This window comes from Oncorhynchus clarkii, chromosome 25 (genome assembly GCF_045791955.1).
Source record: "Oncorhynchus clarkii lewisi isolate Uvic-CL-2024 chromosome 25, UVic_Ocla_1.0, whole genome shotgun sequence".
NCBI classification, from domain to species: Eukaryota; Metazoa; Chordata; class Actinopteri; order Salmoniformes; family Salmonidae; genus Oncorhynchus; species Oncorhynchus clarkii.
Window position 1 is genome coordinate 33,059,299 of NC_092171.1, and position 23,685 is coordinate 33,082,983.

A 23,685-nucleotide genomic window follows, 5' to 3' on the forward strand; every position below is an offset into this window, starting at 1 on the left:
CTTATAGGCTATTTAGTGTGGTCTCAATCAAATGATCCATAGCTTATAGGCTATTTAGTGTGGTCTCAATCAAATGATCCATAGCTTATAGGCTATTTCATGTGGTCTCAATCAAATGATCCATAGCTTATAGGCTATTTAGTGTGGTCTCAATCAAATTATCCATAGCCTATAGGCTATTTAGTATGGTCTCAATCAAATTATCTATACCCTACAAGTGCATGCTCTGAAAAGCACAGACAAAGTTATATTTCTAAAATAGCTGCTGGGATGGTGTGAATATAACTAGGCTGGATTTCACACTGCAATGGATATTCCAACTGAGCCATGGCCTGCTCTGCTCTTGCTGATCAACAAAAAAAACGTTTTGTGTGCTGCCTAACCAATGGCCGTGCTGTGTAGGCCTACAGTGGCAGTTCAGGAGGAGAGTCAAAGGCTTCTTCCCGAATATCATTTTTGATTGGGCCCAGTTCAAAAAATGCATGATCTTGCACACGGACTAGCCTATAGCCTATATTCTGTTCAGTTTGAGAAAGAGAGTGCGGAGATGAGGAGGACCGGAGGTCAACTTTGATACCTTGCTACAACTATAATATGTTTTTATGATAATGTAGGCATATTTATCAGAGTAATTTACCTGACAAGAAGTCGGATTCAAGTAACTTACATTGTGGTGCGGTTACTTGAAGCAGCAGCCAGCAACACAATCAATCAAACTGGACAGCTCATGATGCTGACAGTAGGCTTCACTCCAGCTTCATTTTAAACACGCTTTACTAACAACAAGAGAGCTTTGAGTTGGAGACCATGTTTTCCTATTTAAGAAATTAAGAGGTAGGTCTACCTGTTTGACAGACAAAATTAGGCTATAGGCTGCTATATCCATGGATTTCTCAGTCAATTCCTCCATCAACCATGCACTCTTTAAATAGGTCTACCTCCTTGTCAGTGAAGGGCTGGTTATTTAAAACCAAGACTGGAACTGAGGGGGTATGAGAGGACATGCCATAGGTCTACTTTTTTTAAAGAAAATGTCAAAAAGCACAGGCCTACCTCTTGTTACCTTAAGATTTAGAAGAGAATAAAGCAGATCTGATTATATAAAGTGATCTATAACAGCTCTTTGGTCCGCAAAGCTTCGTGATGGAAACAAGCTGTAAAAACCTGGGAAAGACATTGTTTCATTTCTTTGACATTCAGAGGCTGAGTACAATGTTCTGTAGCTGAGGACACAAAAATGTACTTTGCTTGGGAAGTAATTAAGTAATTTAGTTCTGTCACTATCAACTGATTAAGTTATTCACTTTATGTACAATAGAAGATGTTTAAACCCATACAGCTTTTAGGGAAACAACACGTGTGTCTTTCTCTCGTTGGGTTAAGCCACGGAAGAAGAGTAGCCAGTAGTTATTAAAGTTAACATTTTTCTAAATTGATAGGCGTACTTTTGAAAGTACCATGCTCAGATTCCTAATGATGTCTCAGATTTAATTATTTGCAAACAGGGACAGTTTCAAACAAGACACTGATTTGTCATTTCGATAAATACTGTATGTCGAGAGGAACACATAGGCCTTTCTTTTTGTCCATGCTTAGTCTGTCATTTCGGTCATTTGTGTGGTATTAAAAACAATTCTGCTAATATGTAAAGTGATATAGAATTGCATGACACTTTTATTAAAGTCTATTATATCTGGACTGGCAAATACAATAATAGATTCATGCAATGCTTTTTCTTTAAAGGAAATATTTCCAACCCTACTCTTGTCCACGGTGGTCTGCGAACCCACAGACTTCTGGTCCGCCACCCTGTGCGCTATCAATGTTCTCTGTGTTACTATGTAATGCTTACAGGACAAACATATTGTAAAACTGTATCTAAGGCTATTTAATGTGTGTCCAATAAGTGAGGCTAAACGGTAGACATGTTCCCTGCTGTTTTTATTATTATTTTGGGTATAGGGGAGGGTCACTAGTTTTTTTTAGCTTCCAGGTAGGGTTTAGGTAAAATACGTTTAGCTAAAGGGAGGGCCATGTAGCTCTTGTTATAAATAACATTCACTCCCTTAGAAATAGAACACATTTAACTTTTTAAAACTTTTAATTGTTTATGAGTATATTGTATTAATTTATGGTAAGTGAACCCCTAGTACCATTTGTAAAGACTATATAAGTGATCCATCCATATTATGGTGTACCATCAGACCATCAGTTCTTTATAGTTACATTATCCACGTTACATCTCTAGTCCACAAGAGGGCAGCTCCAGCACAACTATTCCTGATGGTTGCCCTGCATCAATTACAGTGCCACAGACAAGATGGCCAATGCTTGTACAAAATACCTTTGAAATACCTTATAACGGTCATGTTGATATAGAATATTTAGGACAAAGGTTGTTCCTTTACAGGTTTTAGGGTATAAGTATAGCCCAGATTTGTCCCTGTTCTAGCCCATACATAAAAAACATAAGTATGGTAACTCTGAGAAAACAGTATAATAACATCTAAATTACGGCACCATACTAATCCCACTGTCTGTTTATAGCCCAGTAAGCCCTGTGAACGCTAAGACAAGGGAAGGCAGGCAGATCTAATGCAACAGTCAATTGGAATCTGCTTCCTGCCTGTCCCCCATAACCCGCCACAGCTGTTCCTGGGTGCACTGCATGGCCTCTCTCTCTCTCAATGCATCTCCTGAGGAAACAAATGGGACAAAGAGTTGAAAGACAGCAATGTAAAATGCTGTTCCCGTCTCCAAAAATAGGGCATATTGAATGAGTGTCATTATGTGAAGTTGCAGTATTAATCATCTAAATGTTTTTGATCATGTGAATTTAAAGGGGGGTCAGAGTCAAGTACTTTACTTTTTATTTTTGTGTGATTGTGGATTTGGGTATGTTTCCTCATGTCCATAGGAACAGACAATTCTGAAATGCACACTCAAAACGACAAATCATAGAGATTAACAGTGCATGTTCTTTTAACATACTAGGATACATACTGCTATGTTATTTTAATATACTAGGAAACATACTGCTGTGTTCTGTTAACATACTAGAAAGCATACTGCTATGTTCATTTAACATACTAGGAAACATACTGCTGTGTTCTGTTAACATACTAGAAAGCATACTGCTATGTTCTTTTAACATACAGAATACATACTGATATGTTCTTTTAACATACTAGGTGACATACTGCTATGTTCTTTTAACGAACTGGAATACATACTGCTATGTTGTTTTAATATACGAGGTTACATACTGCTATGTTGTTTTAATATACGAGGTTACATACTGCTATGTTGTTTTAATATACAAGGTTACATACTGCTATGTTGTTTTAATATACGAGGTTACATACTGCTATGTTGTTTTAATATACGAGGTTACATACTGCTATGTTGTTTTAATATACGAGGTTACATACTGCTATGTTGTTTTAATATACGAGGTTACATACTGCTATGTTGTTTTAATATACGAGGTTACATACTGCTATGTTGTTTTAATATACGAGGTTACATACTGCTATGTTGTTTTAATATACGAGGTTACATACTGCTATGTTGTTTTAATATACAAGGTTACATACTGCTATGTTGTTTTAATATACGAGGTTACATACTGCTATGTTGTTTTAATATACGAGGTTACATACTGCTATGTTGTTTTAATATACGAGGTTACATACTGCTATGTTGTTTTAATATACGAGGTTACATACTGCTATGTTGTTTTAATATACGAGGTTACATACTGCTATGTTGTTTTAATATACGAGGTTACATACTGCTATGTTCTTTGACATACTAGGCTACATACTGATATGCTCATTTATCATACTAGGAAACATACTGCTATGTTCTTTCAATATACTTGAATACGTACTGCTATGTTATTTTCACATGCAATAATACATACTGCTATGTTATTTTCACATGCAATAATACATCCTGATATGTTCTTTTAACATACTAGGATACATACTGCTGTGTTATTTTAACATACTAGTAGGATACGTACAAATATGTTCTTTTAACATACGAGAATACATTCTGCTGTGTTCTTCTTACAAACTAGAATACATACTGCTATGTTCTTTTCACATACTAGAATAGATGCTGCTATGTTCTAGTAACATACTGGGATACGTACTGCTACGTTATTTTAACATACTAGAATACATACTGCTTTGTTCTTTTAACATTCTAGGATACATACTGCTATGTTCTTTTAACATTCTAGGATACATACTGCTATGTTATTTTAACATTCTAGGATACATACTGCTATGTTATTTTAACATTCTAGGATACATACTGTTGTGTTCTTTTAACTTACTGAAATACATACTGCTGTGTTCTTTTGACATACTAGAATATATACTGTTGTGTTCTTTTAACATTCTAGAATATATCCTGCTGGGTTCTTTTAACATACTAGAATACATACTGGTGTGTTCTTTTAACATACTGGGATACATAGACTTTTGTTTTACTATATACATTATACATTTTGTGTTTCCATGTGAAGTTAGTGTTTCAATGTAAAAACTAAATCTCATGTATAGGACCAGAGCCTTAGCCAGGGTCTGAGTCTCAGTGAGGTCCGGACCTCATTTACTGCACTTCTGTGCAATTGAAAATCTCTAAAATGCTAATTGGAGAACATCAAAAAGATTTTAAAAAAAACCCAGTCATTATCACTTTAGTTGCTTTAGTGGAGTAATTTCATGCAATTCTACACATTCTGTCATGACTTATGCCATGTTAATATTATATCTGAGTGAGAATGACTAACACAATCAATTGTGGCCCCTGGAGGTCAAGGCCCCTAGACACGTGCCCTGCGTTCCCAGTCGGTAATTTGGCTGTGATTACTACACATTTAGATAGCCTAGTTAGTCTAGCCAACTAACTTACCAATCTAAAAAAAATGTTAGCTGACATGGGATAATTAAGTGACTCTCAGTGAGTGACATATAACATGAGGAAAACTTCTGATGCACAACCAAGTTTCAAAATCACACGTTTTCCAATATACTTAGGACTGAGTTCATATATATATATATATATATATATATATATATATATATATATATATATATATATATATTCACTGTATATATACACAGTACATATTTATAGATTTTTTCATTTGAAGAAATGACCGAGGTTTGTACCTCGGTGCCTCAATGTATTGTCCTGTTTGACCTGTAAGCACATTGTAATTTACCAACTCAACAAAGCTGTTCCATTTCTTACCTTCTGGTCCGGAGAAAAAATATTCATGCAATCATTTGTCTTCAGTTTTCTCAACATTTGATATGAACCACCATAGCTAGATCGTCTAAGTACATGAACGGACTTAATAGCATTTAGAAGAAAGTCACAGATTAATCAGATGAGGACATGTTTATGTATGTTCCGCTGTATTTTATTCCAGGAGCTGCCATTATCTGATTACACACAGTCTTATAAGTAGACAGTGAGGACAGTGTGTGTGTGTGTGTGTGTGTGTGTGTGTGTGTGTGTGTGTGTGTGTGTGTGTGTGTGTGTGTGTGTGTGTGTGTGTGTGTGTGTGTGTGTGTGTACACGATTGGGCAGAGAGAGGAGTGGTCGTTATTTTTCTCTCATGATTTATCCTTCAGAATTTCCACTGGACCTTAGTTCTGTTGTTGATACAGCGCAGAATTTTGATTTATTCTCTGAGTAAATAGCGAGTGATTTGCCCTCGTTCCTGAAAGAACAGAACACAGACCCTCAAATCACTTGATCATTAATCTACACATTGTTTTATTTACTCCTAGCTCACTCAGCAACTGTAAAGCGAGAGAGACGGGAAAGGGGGGTGGAAGGAGCGGACGGTAGGAGGGGAGGGGTGGAGCGGACGGGAGGAGGGGACGGGAGGAGGGGACGGGAGGAGGGGAGGGGTGGAGGGGACGGGAGGAGGGGAGGGGTGGAGCGGACGGGAGGAGGGGACGGGAGGAGGGGACGGGAGGAGGGGAGGGGTGGAGGGGACGGGAGGAGGGTAGGGGTGGAGCGGACGGGAGGAGGGGAGGGGTGGAGGGGACGGGAGGAGGGGAGGAGGGGACGGGAGGAGGGGACGGGAGGAGGGGAGGGGTGGAGGGGACGGGAGGAGGGGAGGGGTGGAGCGGACGGGAGGAGCGGACGGGAGGAGGGGACGGGAGGAGGGGAGGAGGGGAGGGGTGGAGGGGACGGGAGGAGGGGATGGGTGGAGGGGACGGGAGGAGGGGAGGGGTGGAGCGGATGGGGGGGGGATGGGTGGAGGGGATGGGTGGAGGGGACGGGAGGAGGGGATGGGTGGAGGGGATGGGAGGAGGGGATGGGTGGAGGGGACGAGGGGGGTGGAGGGGACGGGAGGAGGGGAGGGGTGGAGGGGACAGGAGGAGGGGAGGGGTGGAGGGGACGGAACGGGTGTAGGGAGGACAACAAGAGAGAGATAGTGAGAGAGCGAGAGAGAGGAGGGAATTGCAGAGAGAGCGAGAGAGAAGGGGGATTGCATTGTAGAGTGATATTAATATGCTGGCTCCTATAATCACTACGCAGGCAAACATAGTGGTGGGTTGTGTCGGGTGGATGGTTGATGAGTCTCTGTCTGGATGATGTTCCAGGCCCACACTCCAGCCTGCAGGGTCTACGCCGTCAGCCAATGAGTGTCCGTGTGTGTATGTCCAGCTCTCTGCCTTCTCTCCATACTGCTACATTGACTTTCAGAGAGCCCCTCTATTCCCCAGAGGCTGGGTTTGAACTTGGGCTGAAGGCTCTACAGAAGGTCAACAGGGCATGTACACCTACTGTATGTCCCTTTCAACCCCCTCTTACCCTCTCAACCCCCCACTTACCCTCTCAATCTGCCCCAGCACACACCTCTGATCCCCCATTCTCCCTCTCTCCTGCACCACCCTGTCCCTCTCACTACCACACCCCACTAACCTCCTTTCCCTCGCAGATGACCTTGCCCTCACTCAAGTCAGTCCTCTCGTCCTCCTCGGATTCTCCACTCCCATCCAATCTTTCTCCTCCCACATCCCTCCATCTCTCCCCCACAGGTCCTATGGATGGCTGGGTTCAGCCCACGCTGGGAATCAGTGGTCAGACCTCGGCCCCTATAGCTGTGTATGCTAGACTAGTGGTTCCCAACCCTTTTCTGTTACTGTACCACCAACTGAACGTTGCTCTGCCCGGAGTCCCCATGAAGTACCCCCTCATGTGCATTTTACCAATAAGCCTATGGTTTCATGAGTCTTCTCAAGTACCACCTATAGACCAAGTACCCCAGGTTCCTAGTTACCCTGGTTCCTAGTACCCCAGGTTCCTAGTACCCCAGGTTCCTAGTTACCCTGGTTCCTAGTACCCCAGGTTCCTAGTACCCCAGGTTCCTAGTACCCCTGGTTGGGAACCACTGTGCTATACTCCCCATGCCCCTCCATCAGCCCCTATAGCTGTGTATACTACACCTTCCTCATCTCCTTCCTGTCTGCATGAACACCACCACATACACCAATAACCCAGGAACAGCATGAATAGGGACAGAAAAGTCTGCCTGGGCACCACCACACACACACCAATAACCCAGGTACAGCATGAATAGCAACAGAAAAGCACACATTGGAAACCTCATCCATATGGCTCATCCGTGTTTGGTTTGGCGTGAGGTGGCTGCAGCGAAAACATAATTTCCCCCCCCCCTCCCTCTCTCTCTCTCTCTCTGCAGAGACAGAATAGACCCCTGGTTAGTGGCGCTCGCTGGCTCTGAGGGGATTTGTCTCAGACTTTACAAGCACCTCGTTCACCTTTGAGATAAGTGACCGCTGGCAGCGGTTGGGCTTCACCCACTGGCTCTCAGATTTAAAGCTCCTTAGCGGTTTAGCAGGGGGCCACTGGCTAATTGAAGTCAGTCGGTGACTGGTGTGCTGCGATGTATGTGGTGACAGGCAATGTAATTACACGGCTGGTCGGAGAGAACATTAGAACATTACAGAAGTTAAGAGCTGTCGGGCACTAAACTCAGCTATAAAAGGGTGGGAGGTGCATGCTCTGCCCTTATCTAGCTGTAAGGCAAAGGCAGCTCTGATTCTGAAAGGCGGAGAGAGGTAGAGAGATAGCGAGAGAGAGAGAGAGAGAGAGAGAGAGAGAGAGAGAGAGAGAGAGAGAGAGAGAGAGAGACATTCTGGGGACAAAATGAAAACAAACACCAAACCACACGTCATCCCAGTGAAATATGGTAATAATACAGGAGGAAGTTTACATTTTTGTAAAAATATACATTATTTCTGAGTTCCTGCCTGCCATGAGGAGGCCATTTTATATGTTTCTGAAAGTGCACCACAGAGCTGGCCAACACCCTTGTCTATCTTTAGACTGACCAGGGAATCCACCCAAGAAATGTCAGTCCAGTGGCCAAACCCCCCAGCTCTAAGACTCTCCAGACCCCATGTACTAATAACATTATTCAAAGATCTGGGGTCCTCGGGGCTGATACCATATGGTATGGAGAGTAAATACATCAGCCTTCCACATAACAGGGGAGAGGGCAAAGCGTATGTAAGAGAAGCATGCCCAGAGCAGGGCTGGACCATAGAGCATGAGAGCTGTCACTGCAAAACATAGCGACAATTGTGGACATTTTTTTAAATATAAAGACGTTTTCTCTAAACACTTGCAAAGAAGTAAAGATGCATCATGCATCTACTTTTTGAGTTAACTCAATACCTTATTTTTCTTGGACTCCACCTATGGTTTTCCAAGTGCCGGGAATGATACATAAAATTGGTCAAAGAATTAGAGGGGAACCGAGTGGAACAGCGGTCTAAGGCAATGCATTGCAGTGCTAGAGGTGTCACCACAGACCCTGGTTTGATCCCAGGATGCATCACAACCGGCTGTGATCAGCCTAGTTAAATGAAATAATAATAATTATAATAATAGTTTCATTAAAAAATAAAAAATAAACATAAAATGTGTGAAATAGAAAATGAATGCCTATAAAAAAAGAGATTAATGACTGTGTCTGGCCCTGTGCTTTGTATATCTCACTGGCATTCTGCACTGCAACCCTTTATAAATTGCAGCTGAATAAGGCATTATTAGGAATATGTGTTGTGGTCATTCTGGAGCTCCTCTAATCTGTTTTAAACAGTCGCTTTAGAAGTCCCAATTTATTACTTTTCCCATATTAAATCCATCCCTGGAAATACTCAATCAGATAATACTGGATTAAAATAATGTAAATAGAACAGAATTATAGGATTTCTATGGTAACTGTCTTGGACAATTAGTTGGGTTGGAAAATCAAACTGATCACATGGGAGTGTTATTCAGGAATTAATATAATGTCTAAAATATTAGTTGATAGATTGTATAGCACTAAAATACTTACATTAATGACAATCGTTAGCCAATAATATCAAGATGCAGTCATAAAGATATAATCATTATAGTGCACATTGCCGAAGTAAATGGTGTGTATTATGATTATATAGTTTAGGAAATACCCAAAGTTATCAATAACAATTCCACATAATGTAAAACCACGGACTCTCCTCATACGATCACTCACTGCTATTACAGTTGAGTAATTTAGCAGACATTCTTATCCAGAGTGACTTACAGGAGCAATTAGGGTTAATTAAGGGCCTTGCTCAAGGGCACATCAACATATTTTTCACCTAGTCAGGTCGGGTATTTGAACCAGCAACATTCCGGTAACTGGTCCACCGCTAGTGTATATCTTCTTGCTGTATAAACTCATAGAATTTATACAAATGTAAAACATTTTAAAAGTCAAGTTACTTTGTAACAAAAACAAAGTGTATGTGTTTCCCCGGCCCTCACATAAACTTGTTTGTATTGCAACGGGAATTATTTTTTTTTTTTACATTTTGAATACTCAATATATGACATAAACCATGACATAAAATATATTTAATGCCAAAATATATTACTTGTGTAAGAGTTTGTTGTGTCTCATATTCCAGTTTATTGGCAAGACATAGAGAATAAGTATTGTGAAACATGATACAGGCACAGTAGGCTAATCTCCAAGGTCAATGTGTGTTGTTTTTCAGCATTTAATTAACCAATTGATTTAGTTTTGGCTCTGATTGTCCTTGACATCATTTTGACGTATTTTATTGACACGTTTTGTTTCAGAGTTCATTTTACAGCTTGCAAGAGAACAAACCCAAAGCAAACAAACCCCTTGTCTTCAGTACTGAGTGAAAGAGTCGAAAGCAGTGTTTTTGTAAACTGCAGGACTCTTTAAATAGGCCACTACTGTAGTAGCTATGCTATCTGTATGGTTGGTTAGCTCTGTGGCCTGCTAGCTCCATAAGGGTAGCCTTTCTCTGATGAGAGGGGAGAACTTGATCCTGTGCTTCAATACAAATATCCTTCCCTGGATGGAGAGAGACACGGCCACATGTCGTTTACAAAGTTAACTTCTATTACAATTACGCCCTACAAGGAAAATATAAAAGCCAAAGGAGGACTATTATCATAATGTCCACTGGCTGTCCACTGGGAAGGGAAAGGGGATACCTATCAGTTGCACAACATTTAACCAAAAGGAGTCTTCCCCATTTAAAGAACCCCTCTAAATCAGAGAGTTGCGGTGGGTTGACTTAATCGACATTCACGTCATCGGCGCCCAGTGAGCAGAACCGCAGATTTTTTCACCTTGCCCGCTCGCGGACTCCAATATTTTCGGTCGGCAGGTAGCCTAGTGGTTAGGGCGTTGGGCCAGTAACTAAAAAGTTGGTAGATCGAATCCCTCGAGCTGACCAGGTAGAAATCGGTCGTTCTGCCCCTGAACAAGGCAGTTAACCAACTGTTTCTAGGCCGTCAGTGTAATTTGTTCTTAACTGACTTGCCTTTTTAAAAATAAAAAACAAGCAACATTTTGGTTACTGTCCCAAAGCCTAGGCTACATAAATGGATATGTGGTATATTTAAAAGAGATCTTAAAACACACCTCTTTAGCGTTGCTTTTCCTTTGGGTTTTTATAGTTATTCTTTCCTTTTTATCCTCTTATGTTTATTGTGTAGTAAACATTTCAGGGTTTTTTTTTTTCATTGTATTTTTGTGTTGTATGAAGCGCATTGCGTTACATTCATGTCTGAAATGTGCTATATAAATAAAGCTTGGTTTTATTTGATATGTGAGTGGGTCTGCAGAGGGGCTTGGCTAAATTAACACAGAGTTCGCACATAATTCACTGATCATTAACCAATCGAAGGGAACAGAAAGGCACTGAATGTTACTTAATTAATTTTACATAAATATGATGGTTTGTTTGGTGTGTCTGTGATATGTATTCTATGGCCATGGAAGATGGAAAATATAAATCTCAAACTCAAAATGCAAAGTCAAATTAGCATTGCAGTTAAGTATCGAACTGGAAATGCATTTCGGTTAAGTTCTTCCAATGTTTTATTGTACGGTAAATATGCAGGCACTCTACTTATAAATTATGTCATATAACAATGTAACACTACATTATAAATACAACACCATTCCATGTTGACTTTTTGCCACTATTGGATATTAGGGCTGGTGTAGACATGGGGGAAATAAGATATATGTTATAAATTGTGTATGACATAAACATATTGATCAGCTGCCATGAAGATCACTATCATCCATTATGGAAAACAAGGCATAAAATGAAGACCCACCAAATAAGGGTAGATTTAGGTATTGGTGGGTATGAATGTCTATTTCACCAGCCTTGGCGCTGGGTGTACAAGCATTACATTAGCGAATAAAAACAGTCTAATGTCGAGTATGAGCACATGTGCGAGTTGCGATTTATAGCAGGAAAATGCTGCAATAGCTGTTTTCAAAGGAGCACTGAGTCCTATGCTTATTGCACAAAGAAATACGAATCCCATATCCCCAATTCACGCAGCAACACAGCCTGGCAGGGTAGCTGGGTGCACAGAGTGAAGTGCTGATAGATTCCTTTTAGGAGGCGCTGCGCACAGGCATAAAAATGTGTTTAATTTACTCGAAAGTATACCAAGTGTGACCTCGTGTTTCTTAACTATTTACATTGTTTTGTTCACAAGCTCGGTTGCTTTTCAACTGTAGTTTGAGTCTGCTGCTTCAACTGATAGTGAAGAGGCGCCTAGTCTGATCCATAATCTCACACAGATGCCCCGTTACCACAGTAACCTCGTGCCCTTAAAGGGGCAGCTGATCATTTAGTCTCATCCGATATATTGGTTAAAAGACTGGTCACCCAAAAATTGTCACAAAACAATCCTTTGTGTTATTTTTTTATTTGTGTATTATGTAATTATGTCGAAAAAATATTTTCGCTGGTAAAATATCTGAATGGCTGGTAATTTTTTTCATAACCTGCCATAGTGGCTGGTGGGCCAAAAATAACATTTTAGGCCCTGTGGAACACTATTTGAATCAAGTATGAAATCCCTTTGAATTACACTTTAAAGGGGCAATCTGGGATTTGTACATCCATTTACTACACTAACAACATGGTATGGGGATTCAATTTAATTAATTATTTTAATTTCGAGAAAATAATTCACCATTGAATTTGATCACCAACCCTTGCACATGAATTTGAAAAGTGGGGAATTGTGTGGGCCTAAGGATTTTTACAAAAATTATATATAGTAATAATAATTTCTATTACATTTTTTACAATAGTTTTTATGATCTTCGGATTTCATCTCTTCAGTTTATATTGAAAGGAGAAGGGTTAATACTGAAGAGAAAAAATATCCAATCCGGATTTTTCTTTGATAGTCTCTGGGTAGAAAACTCGAGCTGGCTCAGCCAGCCATTGGCTAGGCCTTCAGAAACTGTACCGAAGGGCCTCTGACGTTCAACTGTATTAGAGCATAACTTTGAAGTGACAGTGGAATGAACCAATCACATTTTGACTTGCAACGGGTCGGACGTTTAAAAAAAGTGATGATGTGTAGACTGCTAATAGTGAAATCTGTTAGCATCACCCTTTTCTGGATTAGGCTAGCGTTCAAATTTAGTTATATTCATCTGGTGAGTAGCACTGTTCGTTTTTCTTTTTTTTTGCAGCTTGCTTGTTGTTAGCTATGTCTTTTAAAATAATAACTGTGATCATTGACAATAAACATTGTTGCATTTAAACTTTAGATCACTGGCTTAGTGTGATGAGTGTGATAAAATATGTTTGCAAATATGTTTGCAAATAATAGATGGTTTGTTCATTTAATTTTGGAAATGAAATGGTTATTTTGTATTGTTACGTTTTCATGGGGCCTACTGGAGTGAATGGGCTGCTTATTCTTTAACATTGTGACTTCTGTCGCCTGTCTATCAGCGGTGTCTATTGATGAAACCTTCAGTGCCATGGAGTGCACAGGTATCAAGATCGCTGCTCTTTCAGCACCAGGAGCCTGTCGTCTTGGATGTGACACACTTGTTGTCGCAATTGGTGATAGTGTAATGGTGGTGTTACTCTACCATAGGTTCTGTGAAAAGCAGTTTTTTTTTTGTTTTGCTAGTCACATTATTTTATGTTGTGTGTCACATGTTGTGTCCATGCCAGTTCAGTCTCTCTGTGCTCGGCAGCCGGATGCGCGGCCAGGCCTGTTTGATTAATTAATAATGTCAGCAAAAAACATTGCTCCTCCTTCACTACGAATGGTCTGACAACAGAAGATATAATGTCGCCGGGCGCATTCGGTGATGCCATGTTTTCTGTTATTTTCTTGATTTTTGAGTTTGATGTAACCTATTGTATTTGAAGATATTTGATCGTTCTGATGGCCTAGGTCCTATGGTTCGCCACTGAATTTGAACTAGTATACCATATTATATATTGAGCTTCACATCGGCCGTGTATTTCAACGGTTCTGTATTGCAATGGATCTATCTCCCTTATTCCGTGTGAGAAAATATGACTTGAGCGATTGACCCATCATTTGTACAATATGTTGTCTGAAACTCTTAGCCATTGGGAGTTTTGGGGATTCATTGTGGATACAATGGTGTTATTTAATCGCCTTAATAACCTACAGCTGTGAAAGACAATTGTGTTGAGTTGCTTGCTGAACTATGAATGATTTGCATAACAACAATAATCAAATCAAATTGTATTTTTTTCACATTCTTCGTAAACAACAGGTATATATTAACAGTGAAACGCTTACGGGCCCTTGCCAACAATGCAGAGAGAGAAAAAGCGAAATAATAAATAAAAAAATAACGCGAGGGATAAAATACACAATGAGTAACGATGACTTGGATATATACACCGGGTATCAGTACGGAGTCGATGTGCAGGCTACAAGGTAGGCTAATTGAGGTATATATGTACATATAGGTAAGGATAAAGTGACTAGGCGACAGGATAGATAATAAACAGTAACAGATAACCCCATTATCATTAGGCTATAAAGGCAATCGTTGATTTGTCCAAAGAGTTTTAAATTAGTGTATAGGCTTTTAGGCTAACCAGGAATTAGGCACATAAAATACGTATCATAATGAATCTTTTTGAAATTACGTTTGTTTTGAATGTTTTTAAGTGATTGGCTGAGCTTTGCCAATTCTAAACGAAATAATTGTCCTTTTGATAACCATTTTTGTTTCCTTTTAATAATTGAAGGTGGCAAAACAATCTCGACAGTAAATCATATATAGACTATTGTCACTGTCTATTTTGCCACATCAGAGGCTTCATATATGCGCATGAATCGGAAATAATTTAATCTGTATTACCACTCTTGTGTTTGATAGCCTACCTGATGCGTTCAAGAAAACGTTATAAGAAGAGTAGAAGCTTCATATCAACTTTATCATTTAGGACCCTTTTCCTGAATTTATCCACATGCGATGCAAGCGCTATTTCCAAGAAAAATTGTGTATTTTGCATTTTTTCAAATGTCTTGCATCTGGAAAACAACACACTTTTAGCCTACTGTCAATCTAGGCCTATTCATTTCCAATTCATAAACATAGATCATATGATTAGAAATAGATGAACAAATGTGAAAGGTGACGAAGGAAATAGAGAGGATTCAGATATGATTTAATGTATATTCATTGTTCCTGTAATTATCATTCATTGCAACATATTGACAAATCAATTTAGTCAAATCCCCAAACACGTCTGTATGGTTATGAGTTGACAAATATAGCCTTGTCCTTTTATCTTATAAAGGTGACAAAACGCTGTTTCATATTAAGTGTGATTTCTGTTTAACTCTATGAAATATATTCTCCCCATTGATGTAGTTTCAAAATATTATTTGCGGTAAATCGTGATGATGAATACACCACTCAAATATGAGATGTCATGTCAGCTCGCGAAGTATTAACACACGCCAGAAAACGGATCAAGGCTCCTTGCTCACCACATCTTCGGGACGTTATGCAAAACAACAACTTTAAATTAAATATAAATAGCTTACCCCATTGCAATAATAAAAGTAATATTTACTATACAACTGTGCAACATCATGGCAAAATATTTCATTACTTCAGTCCACATCACATTTACACTATGTACAAGAAGTCCCAATCGAGTATGTAGCCTATTTGCGCATCCACCCATACACTATGCAACCTATGCAACCGTTCTATTGTTTTGTGTTAATATTCTACCTATCAGCTGTCCGAATCCACGTCACTTTTGTTTTCCTCGGTTTTCTCTGTGGGTGTTTTCATCGATTTGTTCCATTTCTGCGAGTTTTCAGACTCTTCCGAGGACGACCTTTTCTGTCTTCTCCATTTCGCTCGTCTGTTTTTGAACCACACCTATGTGAAAATAAAAGATGCAATTGTTTACTTTGTATGAAATATTTGTTATACCGTGTTGTAGAGTAATTCTAAAGTCGTTTGAGCTTAATAGAACATATTGTAATGAAACAGCAGGGAGCATCAAAAACTATAAAGACGTAAACGTTTGCTATTATTATGTGCGTAACGCTTGGATCGAATATTTGGCCTTTCAACTGAAGTTGAAGGTATTGATACCTTTATTTTCGTGATATGGAGAGATCCTTCACATATTTTCTGAAAATCAACGCAGCCTAATGTGTGTATAGGGAGGTAGACAGCCAGCAACACAGGGCCGTGCATACACTCACCTCGACCTTCTCTTCCCGTAGGTGCACTCTTCGCGCGAGCTGTTCCCGTGTGCCGACGTCAGGGTACTTGGTCTCCTGAAATAGATTTTCCAGGGCCTCGAGCTGCTCGTCGGTGAAGATAGTCCGGTGCCTCCTCTTGCGTCGGCAGTGGAGCTGGTTCAGGAGCTGGAGCTCCGTCCGAGACAAGGTGCCCACGTTCATATAGGACATCATCTGGTGCGGGATGGGAGAGATGAGCACGGAGCCCGTGCGGTCATAACCTGCATGGATCAATAAACATACTAGATTCATTAGAAACATTTGTTTGTCCTCAATTAATAATTAATTTCGCAACACACCCAATAGCCCTATAAAGACATCACAAATGAAAAACAATGAGAACAAAAAACAACGCAGCACAAATCAAGCTATTTAGACAGCAAAAACAACACCTTTACGCATGTATAATATAGACCACGCATCATCCCATGCAAATGTCTACACAAAGTTTAACATAAAATGTATTCTAGTTAATGCGTAAAAGTAAAACTGAATTAGAATAGGCCTATACCATGGATAGACTTCTTAAATAGGGTAAAGGTGCCACCAAAATTACTGCATGTGTAATGTTGCGCAATGGGCGCATTCACAAGTTAAAACACCAACCAAGACCTGTATCTATCATCCTCTATAACCTAACAATGTTTTAACTTTTGCTTGTTATTACAGGCATCGTTACATTGTCCAGTGCCCAAGGAACATGCAGAGTTTAAACGTTTACTTTTGGCTACAGATAGAAGTGGGAAAGGGCAACCTACCGGTTGGAATACACGGGCACTGTTGCGAGCCGAGGGCTGGGATAGCGCTGCAGCAAGCAGGGCCACTGGGGCCCTGCACATGCATTTGTCCATAATAATAGTTATTATATCCTATTCTAGTCCCGTTCATCGCCTCGATGGCCGATGGAGAAGATCCAGTAGTGTGCGAGTAGAGTCCATTATAATCGGCAGCGGTGTAGATGGAATCCGTGAGGTTCGAGAACACCACCGGGGCATTCCGATGGAGGAGCACTGAGTCCTTGCAAGTAGGTCTCCCGGCCAGGATACTGTCGATGCTAAACATACCAGCGGGCATCACCGATACGTGGAAAGGATGATAAAAAACCTCGTTGCTTTTAAAAATCCTAAATTCGTTTCGGTCAGGAAACAGTCAGCGGAAAGTTCCTAAATCTGCGTCATAACATCGAGTTTGTTGACGTTGGCGTGTTTTTCTCTTGTTGGACCAACTCCGGTGGCCGGTGGGTGCATTGAGACCAAAGCTTCACTAACTTGTTTTCGTGGTCCTCTTGAACTCCAGCCCCGTTATATACTCAGCTGACGTCACCGACCAGTTGAGCCTGTGCTGGAGAAGCGGATGACAAGCCAAAAGCAGAGAGAGGCTGGTTTTAGGGTTAGCGCACAATGATGTGAAAGGCACAGATCTGTGTATTGGGAATTAAATTAAATTCATCCGTACTGTTTGCAGACGTTTGAAACAAACCACACAATTCAGTGCAATGTCAGCCATGAGGGCTAATTGTACAATGTAGGCTAATCAGTTTAATTTAATTGTCAGCAAAATTATATTCGTAGACACATTTCCTGTGAACCTATTACTGAAAAATCAGGTGCTGCTTCCTGTAAAATATATCTGTACTAATAAATGTAACTATAGGACTACCTGTTTTCAGTTCGCTGCAGATAGCGACTGGCACGAGCTGCAACAAACACTCAAATTGGACAGTTTTTTCTCAATCTCTTCATTCAAAGACTCAATCATGGACACTCACTGACAGTTGTGGCTTCTTTGTCTGATATATTGTTGTGTCTACCTTCTTGCCCTTTGTGCTGTTGTCTGTGCCCAATAATGTTAGTACCATGTTTTGTGCTGCTACCATGTTGTTGTCATGTTGTGTTGCTACCATGCTGTGTTGCCATGTGTTGCTGCCTTGCTATGTTGTCTTAGGTCTCTCTTTATGTAGTGTTGTGTTGTCTCTCTTGTCGTGATATGTGTTTTGTCCTATATTTATATTTTATGTTACATTTTTAATCCCAGCCTCCGTCCCGGATGGAAGCCTTTTGCCTTTTGGTAGGCCGTCATTGTGAAGAAGAATTGGTTCTTAACTGACTTGCCAAGTTATATAGAGTTTAAATAAATAATAAATACATAAATAAATAATAAATAAACATAAATTTGTGAAACTAATAAATGTAACTTCTGTCTAGGCTATAGGACTACATCAATTTATTTGTGAAACTGTGTGTGTATGTGTCTCATTTTATTTACAGACCATACATGCAAAATGGGTGTCCATAAACAATCCAAATGTTCTATCACCAGATCCCAAAATACACACCACAAATAACCATTATGGGAGAGGCCCCACTCTCCCCTCTCCTTCCCTTCGCACTCTCCTTCTAAGAATATCAAAATATAGGCCTATAACATTTAATCAAATATATTCCATTGCCTATGAGGATCCGGATCTCTGTCTTTGTTGCCGCATAATAATTGGGAAACAGTCGGTCTGACACGACCGTTACATAGCTCACCAGAGGAGGGTTCGAGAGGAGATTATCGCTGTTTACCACATCAACGGAGCTATCTCGTGGGTAGGAAATCATTAACTTTAAACACCTCCGCTAACTACTCATTCAGTGAACATATTATTATCGCTGTGATAAGATAACGGTCATTATCGCTTCTATTCTCCGAGTTAGAGAACTTTAACTATTTGCACATCATTACAACACTGTATATATACATAATATGACATTTGATATGTCTTTATTATTTTGGAACTTTTGGAACAGCAATGTTTACTGCACATTTTTTATTGTTTATTTCACGTTTGTTTGTTTTACTTGATTTGGCAGTGTGAACATACGTTTCCCATGCCAGTAAAGCCCTGAAATTGAACTGAATTGAAAACGTATTACAATTACACGGCTAATCAAATGAAATGCGCGGGTGTGAAATGAGGCGAATGTTACTTCAGAGCGCATTTTCAATTTAGTGAGAACGAAGTGAGGAGGAGGGAACGTAGTGTAGCCTCGACCCTGGGTTACCCACCTTGGGAATTCAACTCAGGCGTTATGGATTTTACAGTCAGGAGCGTGTTGATTGCATTCCAACTATCACTGATAGACTTAAGTATTGTGCAAACGATTTACCTAGAATATATATATTGATGAACATTGTACACAATTACGCCTATGTAGAAAATGATCAAATCATTTGGGTTAAATGAAACATGATATAAAATCCATATTTCATCAAGTGTTTATTTAATAGATTTGATGGACTTCATAGAAAAGTTGTAGTAATAAATAAGCATATTGATTCGATTTGTACAATAGACCTACACAAACAAAACAATTGCCTACATTATAAAAACATAAACATGAACAATTTACATTTCTGGTAAAATACGGCCACAGGGAATACATTTCGATTTTCTTAGATCAATTTAATTGATAAACAACTCTGCAATTATACAGTAATGATATTGAACACATTTTGACAATATGTTAATGCACAACTTATGTTTAAGGTTGATTTGTGTTGAAAAAGGTACAGTCTTAAAAAGTGCAAACAAGTATTAATTCATGTGCATAATGCTTTTAGGTATCATATAGCCTAATTCAATAAAACCGTGTTCATATTTCATTCTAAGTTAACAGAATTTTATGATTATGACGTTTTCCAGCCTTAACATTCAATAGGCGATTCCAATACAACAACATATAAATTATTGATCACATAGCTTAGTCTAACCTTGTTCCATAAAAAATTGACATAGAAAAGTTCTGAAAAACAAAACATAAAAAATATATATATTTTCCATATAGGGGCAAAATTAAGAATGCAAAACCAATAACTTATAAACAGTCATTATTTTGACGTCAACGTTTAAGAGAAACTGATGTTAATTTCTCCCTCCTAAATGATCTTATTTTGTCGATAGATCGTGGGACTCAGCTTCCGAGAATCATTCCGAGGTAAGAATTGTGTGTTGTCTCTTTATCGTCGAATAAATCACTTGCATGAGCAAATAAGACGTAACATCATTGACAAAGATGGTTCCATTGACTGTAGGACGTTTTTTTCCCCCGATTGTTAAACGGCTTTACATTTATTAAGTATATTGTGTATTGTAGCCATTATATGCTAATGGTTTCAAATGTAACGTATTTTGATTGAAATAAATACCAAAAAAGATAATGTGCTCTTGAATTTTTATCCGATGTGTTTAAATGAATTGCTTGTATTGCTTAACTTCATGTATAATTTTGACAGAAATTGTCCTGTAGCCTTTTGATATGTAAACATTCATCCTTTTTATGCGTTATTTAATGCTCTGCTCTGCAGTCGCAATGTAATTCAAAGCAAGAAAAAAAAGTGATATGCCATTATTATTTTCTCTCTTTTTCTTACATTTCAACTTCCAAGGGGCATTGAAAAGAGGGAGTAAAAATGATTGCTAAAACGAAACGGCCATTTGAAATTAAAAGCCTCGAAAGGCGTATGAAGGCACCACTTACTTACTAAATAGATAGCGTCAGACACGGCGGTAAATGGTGCCCGGAGACATACACCCACAATGGGTGTCTCTCTTGCCGGCATCTTTATATATCATGGGCCTGATCTCTAAAACCTGTTTAAAAACAGCAAATCAAAAAGGGACTTTGTAATACAACCACATTTAAGCTAGGATGAATAAAAGACAGAGAAAAGCGAGGCTCTTAGCATTTGAGTATGAATCATGTATTAAGAGCCTTTTAACAGCACATGCAGTGTCACTATAGTGGCTGGATGACATGCCACTGCATAGGGACAGCCATCTTTAAAAAAGAGAGATACGTGAAAAAAGAGAGACAGTGTTTCAAAAATGTATTCTACATATTACACCAACCGCTATAGGCATATGTACTGTGAAAGCAATCCTGAAATACACAGTGGAAAACACAATTCACTTAGGCATCAAGTGATTGAGAGGCACCTGAATGGGCCTACCAATACCCCTTGACAATACAAACCCTGTAGCTCTGAATTAAGATTTAAACAGGCAGAGCACATTGTACTGCGGCACAGATGCCCCTTTTGCATCAACATTGGCTCTGATAATCAGATAATCCTTTGTGTGTGTGTGTGTGTGTCAAATCACATTTATTCGTCATGAACACAGTTTACAGCAGGTACAAAAGGTGAAGCGAAATGCTTGGCACTCAGCTTCGTAGAGTCATTCCGAGGTAAGAATTCATCGTCAAATAAATAATCTATACGTAGATAAAATCTTTCCGTAGATAAATGCAACACAGTTGACAAGGATGCTTCCATTGACTGTAGGATTGTTATTTTTTCCGATTGCCAAGCAGCTTAACATTTAATAAGTACATTATGTATTCAGTAGCGATTTTAGCATGTACATTTTGTACATGTGGGATGGATGCCAGCAAAGCCACTACACTACACAAAACTAAACAATACATTAATTGCACTATAACGGTGACAAACGGTGCCCACAAACTGTTATGGCCTACATAAAGCTGTCCCAACAGCAGTCCCAACATCTTACCACTGCTACACCTGGCCATCAGCGGAGCCTTGTCTGGCAGTGAAACAGTTCATTAATTCTCACTTACTGCCTTTAAAAAAAATACATAGCTGATATGCCTGACTTACTAAACAAATCGTGTGTCTACTGACAATTGAGCTGTACAAACTATGGCATAAGGGGGCAACAAGTGGACAAGAGGTAATCAATCATTTCAATTAAGACATTAAGACGAGCTAGGACTGATGTAATCAGTATAACTATTTGATCGGCACTTTTGAAATGTACAGCAACAGAATACAGAACAAGGGCCGTTTTTACAGTCTTCTCCCTGTACACCAAGTCAGAATCATAGGATAAATAAAGGGGGCATATAGACAGACAATGAAAGCTCTTACAATATTCAATGATTACATTTTTGTTTATGTTTGCTCGGGTGCCAAGCTAGTCTGTGTGTTTATTTCCTGTGTATTTCAACAGGGGTACAGGCAGATGGAGAGACGGATGTGTGTGTGTGTGTGTGCGTGTTTTGTGTTTTTGCGTGTATGCAGGGCCCACAGCCATGATCCAGCCTGGCCAAAGGATTAACCCTAGCAGAGCTCTCTCTAAATCACATCTATCATTTCATGCATACAGCCGAGGAGAAATCCATATTTATTATATGTGTCAGAGCTGTCATGTGCAGGGTGCCTGCTTTACAGTTATACAGTGTGCCTATTGTTGGATCACAGAGGGCTGTGTTCAACGTCACCGCTGATGAAACCATATTAAACCCATGTGTATGTGAAAGCCCAGGAACAGTTTAAGGACACCCCGAAAGCATCTGGGTATTGAACACCCCCCCCCCCCCCCCCCCATTTGTATTTATTTATAATAAAATCAATTCTGCCACAAAGAAGCATTGCAGTCTTCTGTAAAATGACTAGTGCTGACAAATTATTGACACAATTTCAGTTAAATTTACATGCCTACGGATTGATACAGATAATCATAACCGCGGGAAATAGGGGTGCAGCAGCACCCCCTGATAAATCTAAATTAAAAACATAAGCACCCTCAACTCATAGCACCACCTACCCAAAACATCTTCCTGTGGCCATGCATATCATTCTTAATGAAATAGCCTATATGCTTCTAAGGAGCACGTAACAATGAATCAGAGACCAAATACAGTATATAGTCATCGATATATGATAAGACCCTGGTAGTAATTGTAAGCTGTAATTGTAATTGTAAACTACACATAATCATCTTTGGAATATTTAGAAATAAATACATATCTAGATACAATACTAAGAGCTGCTCTGATTTCAATCCTTCTGATACAATGTTTACGTATCAGATCCAGTGATATATGGAGGAATTTTAACAGTATCCATCCACTTGTGGTAGATTAGGAATTCAGAGGCGGAAGTACAAAACTGCCCTGTATGAATATGTTGGCCTGACGGCCTATATACACGGATGAGCGACTGCATTGCGACGAGAGAGTCCCTCCAGCCTGTTCATTTTCAAAATGGCAGTGTAGACACATATTGAGCCGAGAGCCATCCCATCTTGCGTTCCACAGTCATTTTCAACTTTTTTTTCGACAACAGTTTAATTCACTACTAACATCAAGTTATCACTCTACACACAATACCCCACAATGACAAAGCAAAAATGGGGTTTTAGAAATGTTTCCTAATATATTAAAAATAAAAAACAGATATATCACATTTACATAAGTATTCAGACCCTTTACTCAGTACTTTTTTGAAGTACCTTTGGCAGCGTGTACAGCCTTGTGTATGACATTACAAACTTGGCACACCTGTATTTGGGGAATTTCTCCCATTCTTCTCTGCAAATCCTCCCAGGCTCTGTCAGGATGGATGGGGAGCATTGCTGCACAGCTATTTTTAGATCTATCAAGAGATGGTAGATCGGGTTCAAGTCTGGGCTATGGCTGGGCCACTCAAGGACATTCAGAGACTTGTCCC

General features: G+C 39.5%; 1 protein-coding gene across 1 annotated transcript; it reads right to left on the reverse strand.

The window, feature by feature from the left end:
- Positions 1 to 15,047: 15,047 nt before the first annotated feature.
- LOC139383900 (homeobox protein goosecoid-like) lies at positions 15,048 to 17,445 on the reverse strand. Its single transcript, XM_071128504.1, has 3 exons — positions 16,926 to 17,445; positions 16,129 to 16,388; positions 15,048 to 15,796 (listed from the first exon to the last, which is right to left on the reverse strand). Exons 1-3 carry the CDS (start codon positions 17,239 to 17,241, stop codon positions 15,647 to 15,649), a joined length of 726 nt encoding a protein of 241 aa, XP_070984605.1. The 5' UTR covers positions 17,242 to 17,445; the 3' UTR covers positions 15,048 to 15,646.
- Between the last annotated feature and the right edge of the window lie 6,240 nt (positions 17,446 to 23,685).